Consider the following 21,033-nt stretch of genomic DNA (forward strand, 5'->3'; position numbering starts at 1 on the left):
ATAATACGGGCAGCAGAGTTCTGGACACGTTGGAGCTTGTTAATAGATTTTTGTGTAAGGCCAAATAATAGTGAGTTACAGTAGTCAATTCGAGAGATAACAAGGTTATGGACGAGAATGGCAGTGGCATGAGGAGTGAGAAAAGGGCGGAGGCGATTGATATTACGGAGTTGGAAATATGCTGCACGTGTGACATTATTGATATGTGAATTAAAGGATAATGTGCTATCAAGAATGACACCCAAGCTTTTCACAGAGGGAGAGATAGGGACCAGTGAGTTATTGATGGTGAGAGAGAAATTGTTAATTCTGGATAGCAGTCGTTTAGTGCCGACCAGGAGAAGTTCTGATTTATTGCTGTTGAGTTTAAGGAAGTTGGAGGAGAACCAGGAATTGAGTTCAGCTAAGCAGAGGATAAGGGAGGGTGGAGGAAGAGTAGAATCGGGTTTGGTAGAGAGGTAAAGCTGGGTGTCATCGGCATAGCAGTGGAACTGAATATTATATTTACGAAAAATATGTCAGAGTGGAAGAAGGTAAATGATGAAAAGAAGGGGCCCGAGGACAGATCCCTGGGGCACCCCAGTAGATAGAGGAGAAGGCTGAGAAGTGAAGGATTTTAATTGAATGAACTGAGTGCGGTCAGACAGGTATGATTTAAACCAGGCTAGTGGAGTATGAGAGAGACCAATAGAAGCTAATCTGCTAAGAAGAATGGGATGAGAGATGGTGTCAAAGGCTGCACTCAGATCAAGGAGTGCAGCCTTGATCTCTCTCTCTATATATATATATATATATAGAGAGCGAGAGAGAGAGAGAGAGAGCGATATATATATATATAGAGAGAGAGAGAGAGATAAAGATATATATCTATATATATAAATAAAGGCTGATATAATCTTCATTATATAGTAGATTAAACAGCTCAGCACTCAGTCATGAGCCCTGCAGGTGATTTTTAAGCAGTGTAGTGGCTGCTGACATTTATGTGAGACAGAGCAGTGACTCTGTCAGAGTGAAATTCCCATTTTCTCTCTGTGCCTCACTTCATCTGTATAAAGCCACCATGTCTAATCCATTATGATAATGTTTTTCTGTCCCACAAAACCAACTGCACTCATCTAATCAGATAATCCGCAACCCGTCGTAACCCTGGGAAGCGATAGTGAAACAGGGGTGCATTCGCAGAGACCCCTGGATGGTTGGACTGTGTGGCTGTCAGGCTGACTCGGTCTGATGTTCCTGAAGTCGAGGATTCAGAAATGACAAAGGGGATTGTGTGGAGGGATGCTTCAAATCATCTATCATCTCACTCAGTGTTTGTTCAATGAGTTGGTATCTCATGGGTTGGCGCTATGAATTGTGGGGTTGTTTTAACACAGCAGGTCACAACCAAACACACAGACGATGCATGTTTTACAGTTCATGTCTTCATCTGTTGGCTCCATTATGACTAGAAGTGTCAGTCTTTCTTTGGGATGAAATAACTCAAAACCTACTGCATGGATTGTCTTGAAAATTGTATGCAGACACTGAACACTTGATGTCCACTGGATAATTCTGATATCCGTACTTTTCTTGTACAGCCACATTTTTGGTCCCCTCTCTGTTTAGAAAATGCAAATGCCTTAATAAAGCTTAGATGCAATTCTGCACCTCTGCTTTAGTTAATTTAATCTATACAGAAGTTAGTCCCTGCCACCACTTCTAGCTGCTTGTTGGTATGGTGGACACTGCCCTAGTCAACAGTGAGAGGAGAGGAAACCTCAGTCCTTAATTTTGAACTAGAACATATGAAACACCTCTGTGGTGGACTGGCGCCCTGTGTACATCTCCCCTTGCCCTTGGCAGCTGTTTTCCCTTTGCACTACAACTATATAGTAGGGCATATGAAAACTTTCCTGCCCAGCTCTGCACCGCTCAGTGAGCTGCATAGTTAACCTCATCCTGCAACTCCCTCTTTCAGCCAGTTCATGCTCAGCTAATTCAGCATACCTTTGATCACTCACTCACACTTACCTTCTGCAACCCACAATCTCTGGGCAACCCTAATTAAATGTAATTAAACCGCAAACCTGGTGATAAACTGTTCTCGTCTGTACCACAATCTTCTTTTGGATCCCTTTGGCTGTCTGTGACAGTTCCAGGATAAAGCTTGCATGCTTTTTGTAATACTTAAAAGCAAAATAACCATAATTAATCTCATTAAAGACAAATATGTGCAGCAAAAAAATTAGATAAAAAAAAAAAGCTTGTTATGTCTCCGCTAAACCAGCTAATTATAAAAGAGCCTCTTCTCCTCTCTCATGGCTTTCCATCCACACTAAGCCAGAATTAATCACAGCCTGAGAAACAATGCTTTTCAAACCACTCCCTATCAAGAGCATCTTGTTGTGAGGGGGGTAAGATCTACTGTGGATAAGGCGATTAAAGTAAAGTTCTGAGTAAAAACAATGGTTACATAGTGGGTACAAGCTTGCAGTTAACTACCTGCTGGGGTTAAGCTCGAAATAAAAGATTTATACAAGGACTAAACTGTCATCAAGGATTAGGAAAATGCATTCTCCAAGATTGCAGATATTTCTCACTGATTATAGACAAAACTGGATCCTCAAATTTAAATCTGGTGAGAGGGAAACGTCTTCTTAAGCACACTGTATGTGGGAGGATTGTCATCAGAGAGGTCTAATCCTTACAGAACAAAGAGAACAGTTACAAAATAATTCAGTTTCATGGCAGAGAACGAACAAACCCAAACCGGAGTCCTATCTGTTTTCTCAGCTGCAGCATTGTTGACAGTCAAAAAGAGAATAGCTGAAGGGAGACCTGATTTAATTATTGAATTTCAGGTGCAGAGCAAAAATGATCTGGCAGCTTGTAGGGTTGAATTTAAATCAACTTACTACAATATAAAGCGGCAGGTAAATTCATTAAAAGTCAGACATATCTAATATTAGAGTGCACTGTATGCCGTTGGTTGTACCTGTACCACGTATTGAAAGCTCCATATAGAAGCTCTATGAAGCTGTAAAGGTGAGAGGATGCCAAAATGGGAACCAAATGTGCTAAAATTGCTGCTTTTCTAAAGACTTGGTGCACGATGACAGTGTGAATTAGGACACTGGCATATCCTGACACAGTGACAGCACGTGGGCTTACTATACACAGGAAAAAACAGATGTGGATGCTTTGAAGTGCACCCACTGCCAATACTACATTATAGCAATTTAGTAATGAAATGCATGAATCTACTCAAATATTTATGTATGTAAGTACAAATTTACTTTATTTTTAACCACTCTGTACTTCTACACCACTAATTTGCATAGTTTTGCAATATGAAGTGTCTTAGATTAAAAGAGAAAGACCACCTTGGAATTGAGCAGGAAGCCTAAGGGTACGTCTTTCGCCATCTTACAATGGTGTAATTGCAGGCATTCCACAACTCTTTGTAAATGGTACTCATGGCCATTGATCAATGGTCATAACAATTTGCATGTTAATGATCAAGAAACTGACCTCTCAGCCGATTGTTCATTCACTGGTGCTAGTTTCAGTCATTGTGCAAATGTACTGTTTATAAGCTTGGGGAAACCCAGGCTAAGACTGAAGAAGTCACTTGGATGAGTGACAAAACGTTTCTCCCACTGAAAACGCTACGTCCAGATGAACAGAATCAACCTTTTGTCTTAAGGTGACAGATGTGGATTGTTTCGGTATAAACGCACTATATCAGATAAAAGTATTGGACCACACCTCTTAATTTTCTAATTCTGGTGTTTTTCGTCCCATTACCACATTCTAAAGAGCTTATCAATTTGAGTGTGGTACTGTAACAGGAAAAGTGAATAGAAAAGCCAGATTGTGAAATGACCTCTGACTTAGATTTTCTATAATCAACTAACTGTAAGGGATATTATTGCAAAGTGGAAATGTTTAGAAAAGCAAAAGTGACAAACCAAGTAGAGGTAAATGCTGGGTTGGCCAAGTGCTGAGCTGCAGAGTAGTAAAACTCCCCAATGCTTTGCTGACTCGACTGCAGAGCTCCAAACATCCGCTGGTATTAACATCAGGACAAAACCTGTGCACTGGGAGCTTCATTTCATGGGTTTTGAAGGCTGAATTGCTCCTGTAGGTGCAATGTGTAGGTTTGCCCACTACTTTTGACCATGTAGTGTAAAAAAAATTTTTAATCCATTTTACTTAAAAAGTCAGTGGTTCACCATTTACAGTTAGCTCCATAATTTCTCTGTAAACCACCACAATGGATTTGAAACCAAACAACCAACATGTGGTTGAAGTGCAGACTGCAGGACTTAATTCAACAGATTTAAAGATTTTTGCATTAACTGTTTAGGAATTTCAATCATTTTTACACACAGTCCCCCATTTTCAGAGGCTCAAAATAAGTTCAACAATTAACTGACAAGCAGTTCCATGGCCAGATGGTGCCTGTTCCCTCATGGAATTTCATGATTATTGAAGCAGACATGATATCTGAAGTGTTGACTTTGTGTTGTACAGATTTTCAGTGTACTTTGAAATAGGAGGCCCAAAGACATGTTGGTGCAATTGACCATTAGACTGAAAAAACAAAATAAACTAATCAGGAACAAATTTAGGAGCGGCCAAATCAACAATCTGGTTCATTCTTGAAAGGATTTAATGCACTGACCAGCCCAACAACTTCAAAAGCCCCGAAAGACCAAAGAAGACAACTAAAGTGAATGATGGCTTATTTCCATGGTTAAGAAAAACAACTTCAAAACCTCTAACCAAGTCAAGAACACTCTCAAGTGTACAATCAAGGGACACCTTTATAAAAAGAAACAGAGAGGGCCAGGAGGGCCAGATTAGATTCTGACAGAAACTATCTGAAAGAGCCTGCACGGATCTGAAAAAAAATCTTCTAACAAAATAATGGGAAGAGAAAAGTATGGAGAAGATCATAAACAGCTGAAGCATCCAACATTAATGTCAAATATGTGGATGTGATATTATATCATGGGTATGCATTGAGCTGGATCATAGTGTTTAGTGATGATGTGAATGCTGATAGAAGTAGCAGGATGAAATCTGAAGTGTGCAGGGCTCTGCGCTTTGTTCTGACTCAGCCAAAAGCCTGGTAGAGGAAATATAGTACTTTGTGCTGGATCTACAATAGAAACAGTCACAAAGATTTTCATCTAAGTATTAAAAACAATCTTTATATTTAACATGCTCCTGGGTGAGAAAATCTACCCTTTTTTCGGCTGTAAAAGGGTAGATTGCCTACTCTGGGTTGGAGAGTTTTAGTACTTCAAGGTCAAAGGAGGCATTTGACTGGGATGCTTCCTGGGCACTTCCTAAATGCAGACCCAGGATGGATAAATGGATCGTCACTCTCTATGACAGCTCACTTTTCACTGCCGTTAAGTGTGGCCATTTGGAACAGTATGAAAACCTTTTGATTTTCAGCAAGCTCTGACAGTGTGTTATACAAGTTAGTTTAAGCATGACACTGCCGTTAGCTGCAGCTTACAACTTACAATCCTGTCCTGTCCATGTTTCTCACAGGACTGTCAGAAGACTGCAGACTCTTCATTCTGTTCCATATTTGTTTCCACAGGCCTTTTTAACAGGTCCTTTGAAGTGTATATGCACCAAGTTTTATATTAAGTTGTTTACCTCAAGCTGTTTTGTGTTCCTCATACATGTTGTGTTGCTTCCAACTTCAAATTAAACTTTTGCTGTCTCTCAAGTGGTGCAATAATAATTCCCATAAGAGAGTTCCCGCTTGGAAGTGCTTAAACTTAGATCTCTGAGCTTGAGTCATACAGACACTGAGCCTGAGATTAGAGGTGTCAATGAAAGAGGCACAATTATGTGATCTATGTTAAGGATTTTTGCATTTGTCCTCATTCATTCATGTAACAAAAGCCAGAGCGAGTGCAGCCAAAACCCCAAATTATGGAAACTTATACTGTTTCTGACATCTTTGTGTTCAACTGCAGGGGGAATTGCAAACAATCATCTCAGAAGCTGAAATGTTTTATTCCCCAGTGCTTCTGGAGTTCTATAAACTGCTAGAGTTTACAATTAACTGAAATGTCGAGAGGTTGATGATTTATTTTAAACGTTTCCTTTCAGATCAAAGGGTTTTAACCCACACTGAGCAGGGATCTATTCTTAGGCTTTGATTAACAGACATCTCCAGAGTATTATACACTTAGCCATGAATGTCACCCCATTTAGGATTAACAGTGACGTATGAAGTAACTTTGGACACAAATGAGCGTTTCCCGAGCAGCACTGAGGCAGCAACTCGATAACATCTTCATTTATTATACAGCATGAATTGAACTGACTTCTCAGTGTTATTAATGTTAATGTTTATTGTGCAAACAGATGTTTTTTGGTTTGTTTATTTGTTTGTGTCTTTGTCTTTTTTGGATGACTGTACACATATGGTTGATTATGATCACATGATCATATTTTGCAATAGAAACTTTTGACTTACTACTTCTAGAGCAGGACATACTGGAGTATATTTATGAAGAACAAGTACTTTGGCCCCAGATATGGTATTTTAGAAAACATGAGTATCATGGTCCTGGGTCGGTTGGTTTCTGTGTCTTACCTGTGTTCCACGTTTAGTTACTCTTGTCTCAGTGTTTCTAGTTCCCTCTGTTCCCCTGGTCACTCATGTCTCCATGTCTCAGTTTCTAGTCCTGTCTCTGTTTTCATTCCCCCAGTCATACTGTTAAAGTGTCTTGTCTGCATTCACATATTTGTCATGCTTCCTGTTTTATTTTGATAGTCCTTATCCCATGTGCAGTATATTTAGTTTTGCTTCCTGTTTGTCTCATTATGTGTGATTATTCCCAGCTGTGCTCTCCTCCTGTGTTTCGTTCCCTCATTACCTTCTTGTGTATTGAAGCCCTGTGTTTTCCTCTGTCTGTTGCGTTGTGCCCTCTTTGCTGTGTGTTTACTCTTTGTCTTAGTTTTCTAGCTTCCCAGTGTTTAGTTCTTAGTTTGGGTTTGATTATTTTTCCCAGCAAATAAAGCTGCCATTTTAAGTTTACTTTTACGTGTACAAGTTCTGCATTTGGGTCCTTCATCCTGCCAGCCACACAGTTTACCATGACAATGAGTGTATTCATTGTTATGAGACTGCTTTTTAAAGCGACTTGAAAATTAATCTATTGATTGAACACACATTTTTTTTTCTGGGTGACATATAACAATGCTTGCCGTAAGTCTGAGTGTGGTTGGGTAAGTAGGATGCCGTGGCAGTGGCAAAAGTTCTAATTCCTGGGGATGGGAATCTTATAGAGAACTGGTTCCCAGTAGTTCATTTCCTTGGAATTGTTATTCTGCTTGCCTGCTCATCCTGTTCATTGGTTCCAACTGCACTTGTGCTACAATCAGCTGATTTCACTTAGTGTGTGGGGGAGGGAATTGGTGATGCAGCGTGGATATGGACATTTTATTTATATTTCATTGCACTATAAAACAAGAGCGAAATGTTAAACGGAAAACTGCATCCAGGACAATAACAGCTGCATTAGGTTGCTAACACAACTTTGTCTCTTTGTAAGCATCTGCACAGACAGCATGCTAATGCTAAGCTAGCCAGTAACCCAGAATAATGTTAAAGCTAAGTGAATGCCTAACCCAGCCCAACAGCCAGACCCTAAAATTCAGCAGGTAGCAAACTGAAGCTTGGCTGTAACCCGCATTTCTACCTGTTCATGTTTCAAAAAGTAGAATCACTCTGGCCACCGTGTATTCAATGGGATATGGATTTGTGTGTGACAACTTGAAGACTTTAGGTTTTTATTGTTAAATGGTTCAAATTGTTAAATTAGGAGATGATGCATTTCAGGTCATTTTACAGAGAAATGCAAATGTAATGTAATGAGTAGTAATGAGTAGTTATTTCTCCTTGCAGTACATAAGAATCAATCAGAATCAATAAAGAATCAAATCGGTAAGTGATGTCGATAATGACATTTGAATCACTAAATTTCCATCCCTACTAATCCCACATCAGAGTTTTCTGTGTTTACTTTGTAATTATACTGATATGTTCAATATTAGATCATCTTCAGCAATATTTTTATCAAAGATTCAAAATGTGCAGAAGGTTCATTGTTAAGTATTCTGAAACTGAAATTCAGTAAAAGCATCATCAGTTGCAAACAATCAGTTCATTTCTGAGAGAAAGGAATGGTAAATGGACTGATTCTTATATAACGTTTTTCTACTCTCCTGGAGTACTCAAAGCGCAACATTCACTCATACACACAAGCACTGTTGTCTATGCTTTGTCAGTGCTTCCTAACTAACATACATTCATACGCATTCATGCATCGGAGAGCAAGTGGGGGTTAGTATTTGGCATGCAGACTGGGGGAGCCAGGAATCTAACCACCAACCTTGCAATCAGTAGATGACCTGCTGTACCTCCTGAGCTACAGTCACTCCAATCCAGCGGCTGGATCAATACAGAAAGGGATTGATCTCATGTGTATTTGTTTACATAGTTTTTTGGTAAAATCATATTTGTCATTTCAATCTCACAAGCAACTCATTTAATGCCTGGCAAGCTTTGAAAAAAGAAATAATAAGGATAATAATAAGGAATTAATGAGGACTGCTAGACAGCCAGATGATGCAGCTAACTTGGTGTCACTTGAATGAATTCTTTTGAGAGATCCTCTGTTCTGCTGACTTAGACATGCATAAAAGACTGACATATATTTGATGCCCTTGCTACAGCATTTGAAGATATCTTCTTTTTCTTTCAACTGCTCTCTTTAGGAGTCGCCACAGTGGATAATCTGCCTCCATCTCACCCTATCCCCAGCATCTTTTTCTGTCACACCAACCCTCCATGTTTTCCTTCACTACATCAATGAAACTTCTCTGTGGTTTTCCTCTTTAACTCCCTTTCTGGCAGCTCCATCCTTAAAATCCTTTGTCCAGTATATCCACCATCTCTTCTCTGTGCATGTTTAAACCATCTTGGCCTTGCCTGTCTATCTTAATCAGTCCACTGTCCCTCAGATGTACACATTTCTAATTCTGTCCATTTTAGTCATTCAGAATGAAAACCTTAACATCTTCAGCTTGGCTTCCTGTCTTTTTGTCAGTGCCAACATCTCCAAATCATAGCAAGCCTCACGACGATCTTGTAAACCTTCCTTTTACACTCTTGCTGATATCCTTCTTTTTTAACAAATCACTCCGCCTTACTCCACCCCGCCTGCACAATCTCCACCCTGTGTATTTAAACTAACCTACCATTATTACCTCTGTTTCTTACAGTTTCACTGTTACGCCTGTCTCCCTCTCACTCTCACACTTGCTTCTACTGACTTTCATTCCTCTTCTTTCCAGTGCATTTGATGCCTTTGTTACCTGTTGAAGATGCTGCTGGATGTTAAGCATTCACTCAGCCTTAACATCACTCTGGCTTCTTTAACTGGCTTGGTTTTAGCATGCTGTCTGTGCAGATGCTTGCACATAGCCAATGCTGGATTAGCAGTATAATGTATTTGTTTTACCCTGGTCACAAATTCCCCTCTTGTCCTTATGTGCAACAAAAATAAAAGTAATCTTCATATCACCACTCCACAAAAAATGTAAATGTTTTGCCATTTTCCTCCTCCCTTCACACGAACCAAAATCACCTGATTGTTGTGCAAGTGTCCAGAAAGAAAGGAGGGTATTTAATTGTTTTCTCTTTCAATGTGTCATTTATGCAAATAAATAATACATTATATTGCTGCATAACCCAAAAAACTTAATATGATTACAGAAATCGGTTGCTGTGTAGCAGATTTCCCCCAATGTTCCAAAGGACCTCCACAGGGGAGAAGAATGACGAAAACATGGACAAAATGAACCCTCAAACATTGATGATGCTTCAGAAGATAAAAGTAACGCAGCAACGGAAATTACATAAGTATTGTATTTTAGATGACGGCATGGTCCTTGATCCTATCATTTCCAACAGCATTAAAAGTGCACCTGCCTACCCCATTAACCTTTGAGTATACTCTTGTTGCATCAGCATGCTAACATACTCACAATGACAAGCTGTACATTAGAAAGCTCTTATTTATTAACTGTGAAGATATTATTACTTTTACAGATGTTTGGACAAATATACATTTTCCCCCTGATGATGGGACAGAAAGTTAGAGTATTGTTAAAATGTAAATTCCATAGTAATCAACAGTATTTTTTAAAGATTTTAAAGGTCCGCAAACTTGAAGGACTTATCTTTCTATGTAGACTAAAACAGATGAGAGCATGTAAATGGGCACTCTGGACAAAATATCATAGCGATCTGTGCCGGGACCAGTATCCTTTACATCATACATGCTTCCATAGGGCAATATTATTAGAAAACACTGCATATATTTTCCTTGCTATGCAGACGATATTCAGCTATATCTGAATGAAGCCGGGGCATCGTAGAGAAATTTGACATCTTACCCAGTGATATCTGACATGCAGACTGGAGCAGCCAGGGATTAGTAGATGGCCTGCTCTAAGGCCTGAGCCACAACCAACTTTGCTTATGTTTTTCCCATATTAATATTTCTTCATTGGCTCCCTGTAAAAGCCAGAATTGAATTTCAAATGCTTTTCCTCACATGCAGAGTCTGAACTAATCAGGCCCTATCAGATCTTAAAGACCTCATACCACATTATGACACTACAGCACTTCACTCTCAGATTGTTGGCGTACTTGTGATTTCTAGAGTTTCTGAAAGTAAAATGGGAGGCAGAACCTTCAGCTATCACGCCCATCTCCTGTGCAACCAGCTCCCAATTTGGATTTAGAAGACAGACACTTTCCTATGTGATGAAACCTATACTTGGGTGGATCAAGTGACCCTATTATAGGTTCAGACTGCTGCAGGACTTCAGGCGATACACTGTGATGCACAGAGCACTTCTTTGCAACCAACAAATTAAACTGTCAATACAAATAAGTGTTAACAGGCATTAGATTGAATCAAACCATCACTTTCAAATTTGTAGCTAATGGCATCACATTTCAAACTGGTACAGCTCATGTAACATCTGTTTGGGCCCTTTACCACTAGGAGTGATCTGCATTTCTCTTTGGGTTCTATCTCTGCATGATAACACATGTCATCTGCACAGTTGCTATTATGCAAATGGAGCACAAACACACATTTTATCAAAAGACATTTGTCTCAGTAATGAGCAGCAGATGACAACTTTGCACCGATGTGTTGTGCCACTTCACTATTAATTAAGATCAAATTAGTTTGGAAATGTTAAAGTTCATCACTCTCACAGAAGGGAACTTTTAAGTTGTTGTTGTATTAGGGTAGTATCTGATGAAATGTCTGCTATGGAGACATTAAAGTGCACGGGGAGATGGAAGTTCATTCATTTTAAAAAATAAATAAATAATAATAATGAGTGAGTCACATTGGAAGAATGAGCAGGTGAGGCCTCACCAGGAGGAAGTAAAGGTGACAAGAGTGAGAAAAAGGTCATTATGGAGATAAAGTAGTGCACCAACACAATTTTCCAGTGTTACTGGCATTTTCAGCCTTTTAAAAAAAGTTCAATTTAACACAGCTGAACTACTACAAATAAACAGACTATAGTTTTAATGGGTATGTTACTATGATGTACTTCTTCTTAATATACTATCACATGACAAACAGTAACATTTACATAAGTAAAAGTAGGAATATCATATTAAGTGGTGGTGTAAAAACTAAAGATGTTCTTGCATTCTAATGCAGTAGAATGAGCAAGGAGCACAAAATGTACCTGAAAGCTGTACAGACAATACAAGTAAATTAATTTGTCACTATTTTAAATGTATTGTGTTTTTTATCCTATATTATAATTTGATTTTAATCACAGAGGCGTATTCTATATTGTTTTGTCTGTTTTGTCACTTTAAATGCGTACAGTCCTTTCTGTTGCTATTTCTATTCCATTAGACATATGAACTTTTACCACCTATTACTGTGATCGTTGTCAGAAAGAAAGCATCTACAGAAGCTTAAATGGATGGTTGATAAGGTTAAAAGTAAAATTGGGTTAATCAGCTGATCTTTTCAAAACCATGGTCTCTCCTAAGAGGTTACACTGTATAGTTGCTGTGGTGGTCGCTGGTACATTTTCTGTCACTGGTTTGTCAAAACGGGTCATTTAAAGAAAGGAAACCAGTCAAAGCTGTGACTCTAATCTGTTATAAAAGAAATGCAGGTTTAAAAAAAAAAAGAAAATTTAAATGTCTTATGTAAACATAATTTTCAGTTAATTCAAGTGGTTTACTTGCTCATTGCTCATTGATGAAAGCTCCAAATGTTTTCACCGGTATGGTTCTTTTTATATGTTTGGTCTTTATGATATGCATCGTGCATGCCGTGCTTGGATAGATTTCACTCAAAAATATGCTTATGTTCAAAAATGCTCACTAACTTTCCACGTAATTTTGTTACGTAAGTACGATGTAAAATATTCAATTTAATGGAATCTGGTCAAATGAAAAATACTTGATTGGTACATATTCAGTTTATACCAAGCATATTTTCTTTCTTTCTTTCTTTCTTTCTTTTTTTTTGTGTGTGTGTGTTCCGTGTTGAAAGCAAATTGCCTCTCACAAGGACGCAAATATCACAGCACAAAGAAGAAGACATCCAACCAAACTAGCGGAAGCTTTAACCTGCACTGTGTTCCTCTGTGAGCGTAAAAACGCGTTTTGTTGTACCTTTCACTCCCCAGCCCATCTCAAAACTCCTTTTTTTTAGTTCAGCCCACATTCCAGTCTATTAAAATCCTCTCCCAGTGCGCCAACGTTTCTTGCTTATCTCTTGAAATGTTTGCTTGTTTGCAGAAACAGAAAGCCTCACACACTCACACACACGCGCGCGCGAACCCACCGCTGTGGTCGGTTTGGTTTTGCGCCTCGCTCCTCCTCGTCTGGCTACATATCTCACGAGCCCTCAGGTGCTGGGAGATGATGGCGCAGTCCGGATGAATTGCTTCGGCCTGAAAATAAGATCCAACTAAGTTATCTGCAGGAAAGCAGACACATGTGCACAAGCTGACTTTCTTTCGCTCGGAGCCTGATGGAGTTATGGTGCCAAACGGTGCAGCATTTGTGGGGGGGGGAGCGACTTGGAAGTGAAATGCAGTTTATTAAACAAACATCAACAACAGACATAGTTTTAGAGAAGATAACGAGCCTGCACTCTAGAAAAGAAAAACGACATTTACGCGTGACTTCCCTGATGTTTACAAGTTAATTCAAGTTTACATTTTGAGCCAGAATTTGAATCATACTAAAGAACAGGTCCCGTTTTTGCGAATTCATTCCCCGATCTGTATGACAACATCTCTGTATCCCCCCCGGCCACACACACACACACACACACACACACACACACACACACACACACACACACACACACACACACACACACACACGTTTTCCCTGCTGATTTGCTCTTTGATTGATAAAGACGCAGGTTGATGGATGCCGGTCGCTAATTAGCGCCTCCAGCTTAATGAGGACATTTGCCGTTCAGGTCTGATGCACGCCCCGGAGAGAGAGCGAGAAAGAAGGCAGAGGACAATGTGAAAAGGGGTATTAAAGTAAAGATGTCATTAGGGCGTAATTGAGAAGATCGTTTTCTAATTAAAAGCGTTTTTGCGTGTTAAAAGCTCACACCAAAGGGACTTTGTTTCACTTTGAGCAGCTTTTAATCACTTCATGGATAACGGCACCTTGGCAGACAGGAAGATTCTGCGGCGAGTGCGCATAAATAAAAGAATCAAAATGCCACTCACCACGGGGCTGAACAACATCTGGAGATAAAAGATGAGGACAACAAATTTCCCCTGTCGTCCTTTCAAACCCTTACAGTTCATTTCCATGTTCTTATCTGTCTTCTTCATATCCCTCACCGGATGCCGATGAGACCGCAAATCCAGGTTTATTTGTTCTTTTTTTCCGCCTCTTCAAGCCTGACTTCTTCTTTATAGCCTCGGTGCGAGCATGTACTCTGTCAACCTATTTCTCCCTGCCAGCTGGAAACTTGAGGGAGAGGAAAGCCTCTCTCTCTCTCTCTCTCTCTCTCTCTCTCTCTCTCTCTCTTGCTGTGTGCAGATGAATGAATATCGCCATTCAGAGACATGGGAGTGGGGGTACGAGATATTAAAAATAAATAAATTTTAAAAAAGAAGAAGAAGACAAAGAAACAGCCAATGGCCTATTTTCAAGTCATATTTTTATATTTTGTAAATATTTATGACTAAGATGCTAACAGTCAGCCTAAAAGTGTAAAAAAAAAGCTTGTATTTGTACACAGGCTAATAGGCAAACCATTTAATTATTAACAGAAGACATCATGACCTACTAAACAACGTGTAGGGGGTGGAGTGCAAGTGTCAAGCATTTAGAAATGTACTAGTCACATATTTTAATAACAATTGTAATGCTCACACAAAAATGATGATGCATTTTAATCAAAATAAACAGTACGTAACCGTACGTATTCTTATATTAGCACAGGTGCCATGTCATTTCAGCTTGTGTGGGCATTTGCCCCCCCTCCCCCCTTATTTATTTTTTTTCAAGATGGTTAGCAATAAATATTGTTAAATTGCTTTCATGGTAAGGGTTGGGTTTAGCATTGTTCATAAGAAAGAACACAAAGATGCTGCACTTATGTTTTTACAGTAGAGTGGTACACAAATGGGGGTTTTGGCACTCTGATTTGGAGCTATATAAAACTGCAGAGCCAGTTTATTTATTGGTAATCCAGTCCGTGATTTACGCAGAGGGTGTTCACGTAAAGCTCCTTCATGTAATAAAGCTGGAATTTGACAAATATGTTACTGACTACATGAGAATTAAAAATAAAATGAATTAGTCTCCTTTTATTTTTCTTGGAGAAAACACTGATGCTCTGCTTGTGTCCGCTGACTGGTTGGTTAACGACTTAAAACTGGAGATGCTCGCTCATAGCTTTTAAAATGATAAGTACAACAGACTTTAGAAGCACATTGGAAGCAAAGCATAAAAAATTGTACATGAATCTGAAAGGAACTGGTTGGGGTGGTCCCTGATGAGTGCTGTCAGGTGGCTGCTGGCAGAAATTCTCTGCTGCTGCTCTTTGATGTGTGAAATCTAAATGGCAAATGCAGTAAAGTGGTCTTTGGAGCTGTGGCATTCCCCATCCTTACAGAGAGGTATTGCAATAAGCAAAATGTCAAAAACAAAAGTAAAAATAAAAACCAGAACTTTGCCTGTATTCTATCAAATACAATAAAACATTTTTTTAAATCTCATCAGTGTTACATTTTTAGGTTACAGCTTTATAGGGTTCAACTGATTCTGGACTTGTGAGCACCCGCTACGAGACCAGAGAGTCATAGTTCCCATATTTAGAAAGTCTCTGGTATCAGAGCTTATGGAAGCTGTGAAAATGGTGATAACTGTGCAGTTACCTGAGGCTGGAGAGCTGAATATCTTTTTAAACAATGAGCAGTTTGATTTGAGTATATCTGAAATTACTAGAGGTGTGCCAGCAGTTGTTAAATATGAGTAATTAACAGTTAGCCTGATGTGAGAGACAACCATCAGCTTGTTAAGCTGTTTCAACTTGCTTCTTTGATCTGGCGCCACAGTCGCTGTTGATCATGGTCCCAGCAGGCCAGCATCCTTTCACTTCCTGTCTCTCTCATCTCCTGCTATCTCGTTTGCTACCATGTGGAGTACAGTCAGGCCTTGGTGTCCTGCCCTCAATCCAGCCACCATACCTGTCTATCGTCCATCCAGCCATTTCCCTCTATTTGTCCAATTCAGGGTCACAGGCGAGCTGGAGCCTGTCCCACTTAGTGCAAGAGGCGGGGTACACCCTGGACAGGTGGCCAGATCCTTCACTCTTCACCTGGTTGTTGTCACCTTTGCAGCAGTAACTTGGATTTCAACTCACGAGTAGTTCTTGAGTGTACCTTCTGTTTCCTGACCTCGTTCTCGCACCAAGCTTGGACTCAAGTCACTTGCGAGACTTTCATGTTGTTCATCTGCAGAGGAAGGATTTTTCTACAAATCCAAGCTGCTTTTATCTCCTTCAAACTCACCTGCCTGCCCACTCTCCTCTGGCACGGCATTCTGGAAGCCAACTGCCAATCACAAAGAAAACAAAATTCAAGTCGTTTGTTAACATTTTTGGCGAAATAATCTTCTGCAACCGTATTTACCTGCTCTCCTCTCTGGAAGTTCCCCGTGCCCCCAAAATGACTCACATGATCTTTGCCCAAAAATCCTGTTATAATAAAAGTTATTAAAAAAAAATTTTTTCATTACAACTCTGTCATCACTTTCCAAAGTAGAGGAGACTGAAAATTTTCATGACTAATCATTGGAGTTAAAGATAAGCAAAAAAAATCCAAGTTGACACACACACTGGTTTGAATACAGACTTTTTGGATGAAGAAACCGGCTGGGGCAGCAGTAGTGTTAGATTTCACCTGACAATTTGCTAAGGTAGTGTGTGTTAATGTTTTCACTTGTGTTGCTTGCTGTGTTTTGAAATGACCACATAGTAAATCTGGGGCTAAGTGCGAAGATAGATCTGGCCTCGGAGCTGCTCTGAGCAGGAATTTATGGTGTTCTTTGTTGGGGAAAAAGAAGCACAGTAAAAGTGTAATAAAGATGTTCCTTCAGAAAATAATGCTCATCTCCCTCTCACACCAACAGGTCAACACTATCACCCTAAGTGGTAAACCACCGTAAGTCTCATTCTGTAGTTGCTTTTGTTGAGACAACGCCGGTCTCTGCCATTCTTTTGGTCCTGGTAGAGATTACGCTGAGATGTTTCCATGTTTTACACAATCCTTTTATTACCCATTATTCTTACAGATGCATCTGGAGATCAGCACACTGCATCCTATGCAGTCCTATGCTAAAGGCTGATCTAAAGAACTTTACACAACAGTTACAGTTATAACCTCTGGTCTCCTCCTCCCCTGCAGTAAACACCCCCACAATGGAAATACACTAGTACAGTGGCCAAGGGTGCTGACATCCTGACCCCCACCTCCTTTTAAGGTAGTGTCCATTTGCCCTTTGTCTGCCCCTCACCCTCAGTAACTCTGGCTTCCTGGCCTGGGGATGGGGGTTAATTGTCCTCCTGCCCTGCACCCCAGTTCTTTGTTCCCATTCCAGGCCTTCTTACACCCATTAACGGCCATATTGTAATATTACAGTCAATCCCAAACTATATTCTCTTTAACTCTGATGTATATTAAGGAATCTATTCTCAACACTTTCTTCCTGTTTAAAGCGAGACATATTTTTTATCAATTTAAACTGCATCAAAACAGGCTTTGAACAAAAGCAAGTTAATACGCAGAGTACTGAGAGGCTCATTATCATCTATGATTTGATTCTTTTAATAAGAGTATATAAATGAATGCAAGGTTAGTGCTGATGCATTACATGATTGTGTTCTGTTTAGAAAGAGTGACATATATGATTTGGCAGAATATGAATGTATCAATTTACTGTAAAGAACTGCAAAATGTGGCTGCAATGAAAGAACAGCTGTTAAAGTACCCAGAATGATTTCAAGAAATTCACTGACTGGACTCAAGTGTTACCGTATTTATGCCTTTAAACAATGCAGTCTATACTGGAACGCTCAAGGTGGTTTTCAAATGGGGTCACCCTATACAGTTTTCAGATGTGAATGTGGAGCAGTGCAGTGCTAAAAAAGCCAAAGCCTCCCCTAAAGAGTAGCTTTCCAAGAACAGGAATATAGGTTTCAGCCTTGAAGTGCTTTTCAGAGCGACCGAGTGATTAATCTATCGAACATTTTACTGCAACCAGAGCTCCTATCAAACAACAGAGGGACGTCGTGAAGGTTTTCATCTTTCTCCAGGTGTGAAACTGAAAAATAAATCTCCCTGCAAAAACGTCACACGTTATCAGGGCGTCACCTCGGCACGGGTTTCCCATAATGGTGATCCTATAACACGTTACCTGTTCACACACTGGGGACAAAAGGTTTTTGTGCTGCCTGGTGGGTAATTACTTGTTTTTCAAACAATGCATTTCAACAAGGCTGGACATCGCCTGTTTGATCACTGGTTTCAATTCTGCGGAGGCCAATCTTTATGTTGCAAGGATGCCGTAAAGCAGCTGAGTGTCTGATAACCAGAGGAGTCAGTCCCCTTTTTTCATGCAGGTGTGGGGGGGATTTGTTTATCTTAAACCCATATGCAGCAGTCTCCCACTTTAGGATCCAAACAAAAGGACATTTTATTTTGCAAATTTAAAGACCAACATTCACTAATTCAAGAAATTCAAGTGTGTTTGGACCTTAAAATAGCATTTAAATCTATTTTTCTACTGCCACCATCCAGGTCACATCCTCCTCAGACCAAAACAATCAATCTTATCTTTATTTGTTTAAATATGTGAACAAATGGCAAATATGAGATTTATTTATTTGATTTTGCAAAGAGCTGGCTCCAAATTAACTTCATAAGTGAACACAGATCTGCTTTATTGTGCAAAACTCCTGCTTTATATTGCACAGGTCCCTCTTTTGCTGCCAAAATACTTCATGGTAGGAAATCCATAAGAAGTATACAGCTGTCCTTGATTCAGGGTGTAAGATGTTAGCACTGAGTTTACTCTGGGCTCTGCTTTCAGGTTTTAAAAATGCAGCTTCTAAAAGGAGACATTAACCTTTTTTAGGCCAGAACTAGTGAGCTGTGAGGTGAGATGATAAATTAGTTAAACACAACAGTTTGAATCCTGCGTGAAGCTAAGCAGCATTAGTGAAATCTGTGCTTGTCTGCTGGTGTGGTTTAGAACAGAGGGGAGAGTTGCAGGAGGACTGACTTTCAATTAACATTCACATATTGTTTTTTTCCCTCCTGCAGCTTTAAGTCCTGTAAGTAGCAAAATTGGGCCTCGAAGAACAAAACTTGTGTCACATCCGACAGAAGATTAATCATTACTGTGATCTGGGGAATTTGGAGGCTAAGTCCTTGAACTCTCTGTCATATTCAAACCATTCTGAGTAATGTTTGCAGTGTAACAGGACATTATCCTAATTAGTGAGGCCACTACTGTGGGGGAATGCTGATCAAGATATTGTCGGTGACAAAGTAACATTCATATGAGCACCAGCAGAGCATCGTGCTGCCTCTTAAGTGTTGCCTCTTCCCATATAGTTAGTCCAGCTGCTGTTTCTTCCCCCTCGTGAACAATGCTTACTCAGCTTGGCGTGTAAAACAAAATGTGATTCATCAGACCAGCTTCTTTCATCGCTCAGTGATGCTCACATGCTCACTGTAGGCAGTGCGTGTAGTCAGCATGGAGACACGAGCCAGCCTTCCTTCCCCACACACATCACTGAGCCTTGGGTGTCCGTGATCCTGTCGCTGCTTCAGCTGCTGACTTCTGGAAAATGCTAACTGCTGCACACTGGGAGCACTTCCACTAAACCTGTTGTTTTGAAGATGTGACCCAGTTATAGCCATCACAAGTAGACCTTTATCAAAATCACTCAGATCTTAACTTACACTTAGTGCCATTGATTTCACTTGTCAGTGGATTTAATGTTGTGGCCAGCTGTATGAAGCAGCAGACCCCAGCAGACACTTGCTGTGCAGCTTGAATATGGAACATAAATAATGCAAAAATCATCAACTGACATCACAAGTACTGGAAGTAACACGAAACTAGGACAGGAGGAGGTTTGATGACAGAAGAACAGATTAGGCAGTCAGCGAAGTAATATTGTTGGACAGCATCCAGGAACATATGAGATCAAAGAGGAATGAAGGTCAAAAACACATGAAAGAGTTCATTTGTATTTAATCAGCCTGAGCTATATACAGCATCTTGAATGCTGATTCTCTTCCAACAGTGATATTTTGGTTCACCAGGATAACTGAGGACTAAGACTCCAAAAAGCAACTGAGTTCATTGGCTTGAGTTCTACTCCAGACAGAGGGGGGGTTATTATTATTATTATTACAAGTCAGTATAATAAACTTCAGTTCTTTTAATCAAACTGTGGAAAAGCTCACCTGTAGGGAATGTAAAATTATTTTAACGTTGCTCAAAAAAATAAAACAATAAATAAAATAAGATATAATTTATTTACAGCAAATGTTGGAAAATTCCTTTGTTTACCAAATTAGACACAATCTATAACACAGTAGCTTAAAAAGTAGAATATATTAAATAAAGATCAACAAAAAAAATACAATGTGACCCAGCATTTATCTCAATAATAATAATAATAATAATAATAATAATAATAATAATAATAATAATAATAATAATAATAATAATAATAATAATAATAATCTAAGTCTATACTGTTGTATATTATATATTTTCTAGGTGATGGAGAAGGTCAAGAAAATATATTTGGCTAATTCGTTTGAGTTATTTTTGCTTTTATTTATTTATTTATTTATTTATAAACAGGAGAGGGGGTGGGGAGACCTGCATACCTTTTTAAAGTAATATAAAAGATAATGTGCTGAGGAAGGCGGCACAGCCTGCCAAAACATCAGTAAACTGAGACAGCTGACAGCTAACGTATTCTGCTATGCAGTTCCTGGAGGTTCATGGGTAATGAAGTCTTTGAGCAAAATGGATTCTACCAATTTTGTGCTTTAATGTTAGCTAAAAAGTGAATTCCCTTTATTGTGAGAATTAGTAAACTTGCAGCATGTTTTATTTCTTCTTTTTGACTTATGTTATTTTATATAAATGTTAGATAAGCGTTTAAAATATCGTTAAAGTCGTTAAAACGCTAACGTCCTCCCCCCTCCGCCACTGAAGAATAGAGGGTGTCTGTTAAAGTGAGTCCTCTTCTACCGTCGGATTACAGCCGAGGCGGCACGCAAAAGGACTTCTTCTTAGTCATAAAACGTCGAATTAAACCAATAGTAAGTACATTAAAGTTGTATTTTTTCACATGTGGAACATTTTTTAAAAAGTAAGAT

At 39.4% G+C, this 21,033-nt stretch overlaps 1 protein-coding gene across 1 annotated transcript in view; it reads right to left on the reverse strand.

Annotated features, from left to right (window-relative positions):
• ghrhra (growth hormone releasing hormone receptor a) overlaps nt 1-14,067 on the reverse strand; it is a 48,239-nt gene extending 34,172 nt beyond the window's left edge. Inside the window, exons 1-2 of the mRNA XM_085389696.1 lie at nt 13,840-14,067; nt 12,930-13,038 (exon numbers count right to left, since the gene is read on the reverse strand). Of these exons, the coding sequence (XP_085245822.1) occupies nt 12,930-13,038; nt 13,840-13,947 (217 nt within the window). The 5' untranslated portion in view covers nt 13,948-14,067. The remainder of the gene's footprint in view (nt 1-12,929; nt 13,039-13,839) is intronic.
• Nucleotides 14,068-21,033: the final 6,966 nt, after the last annotated feature.

This window comes from Rhamphochromis longiceps, linkage group LG18 (assembly GCF_057381845.1).
Source record: "Rhamphochromis longiceps isolate RC_006_pf linkage group LG18, R_longiceps_female_GT1.1, whole genome shotgun sequence".
Lineage (NCBI taxonomy): Eukaryota > Metazoa > Chordata > Actinopteri > Cichliformes > Cichlidae > Rhamphochromis > Rhamphochromis longiceps.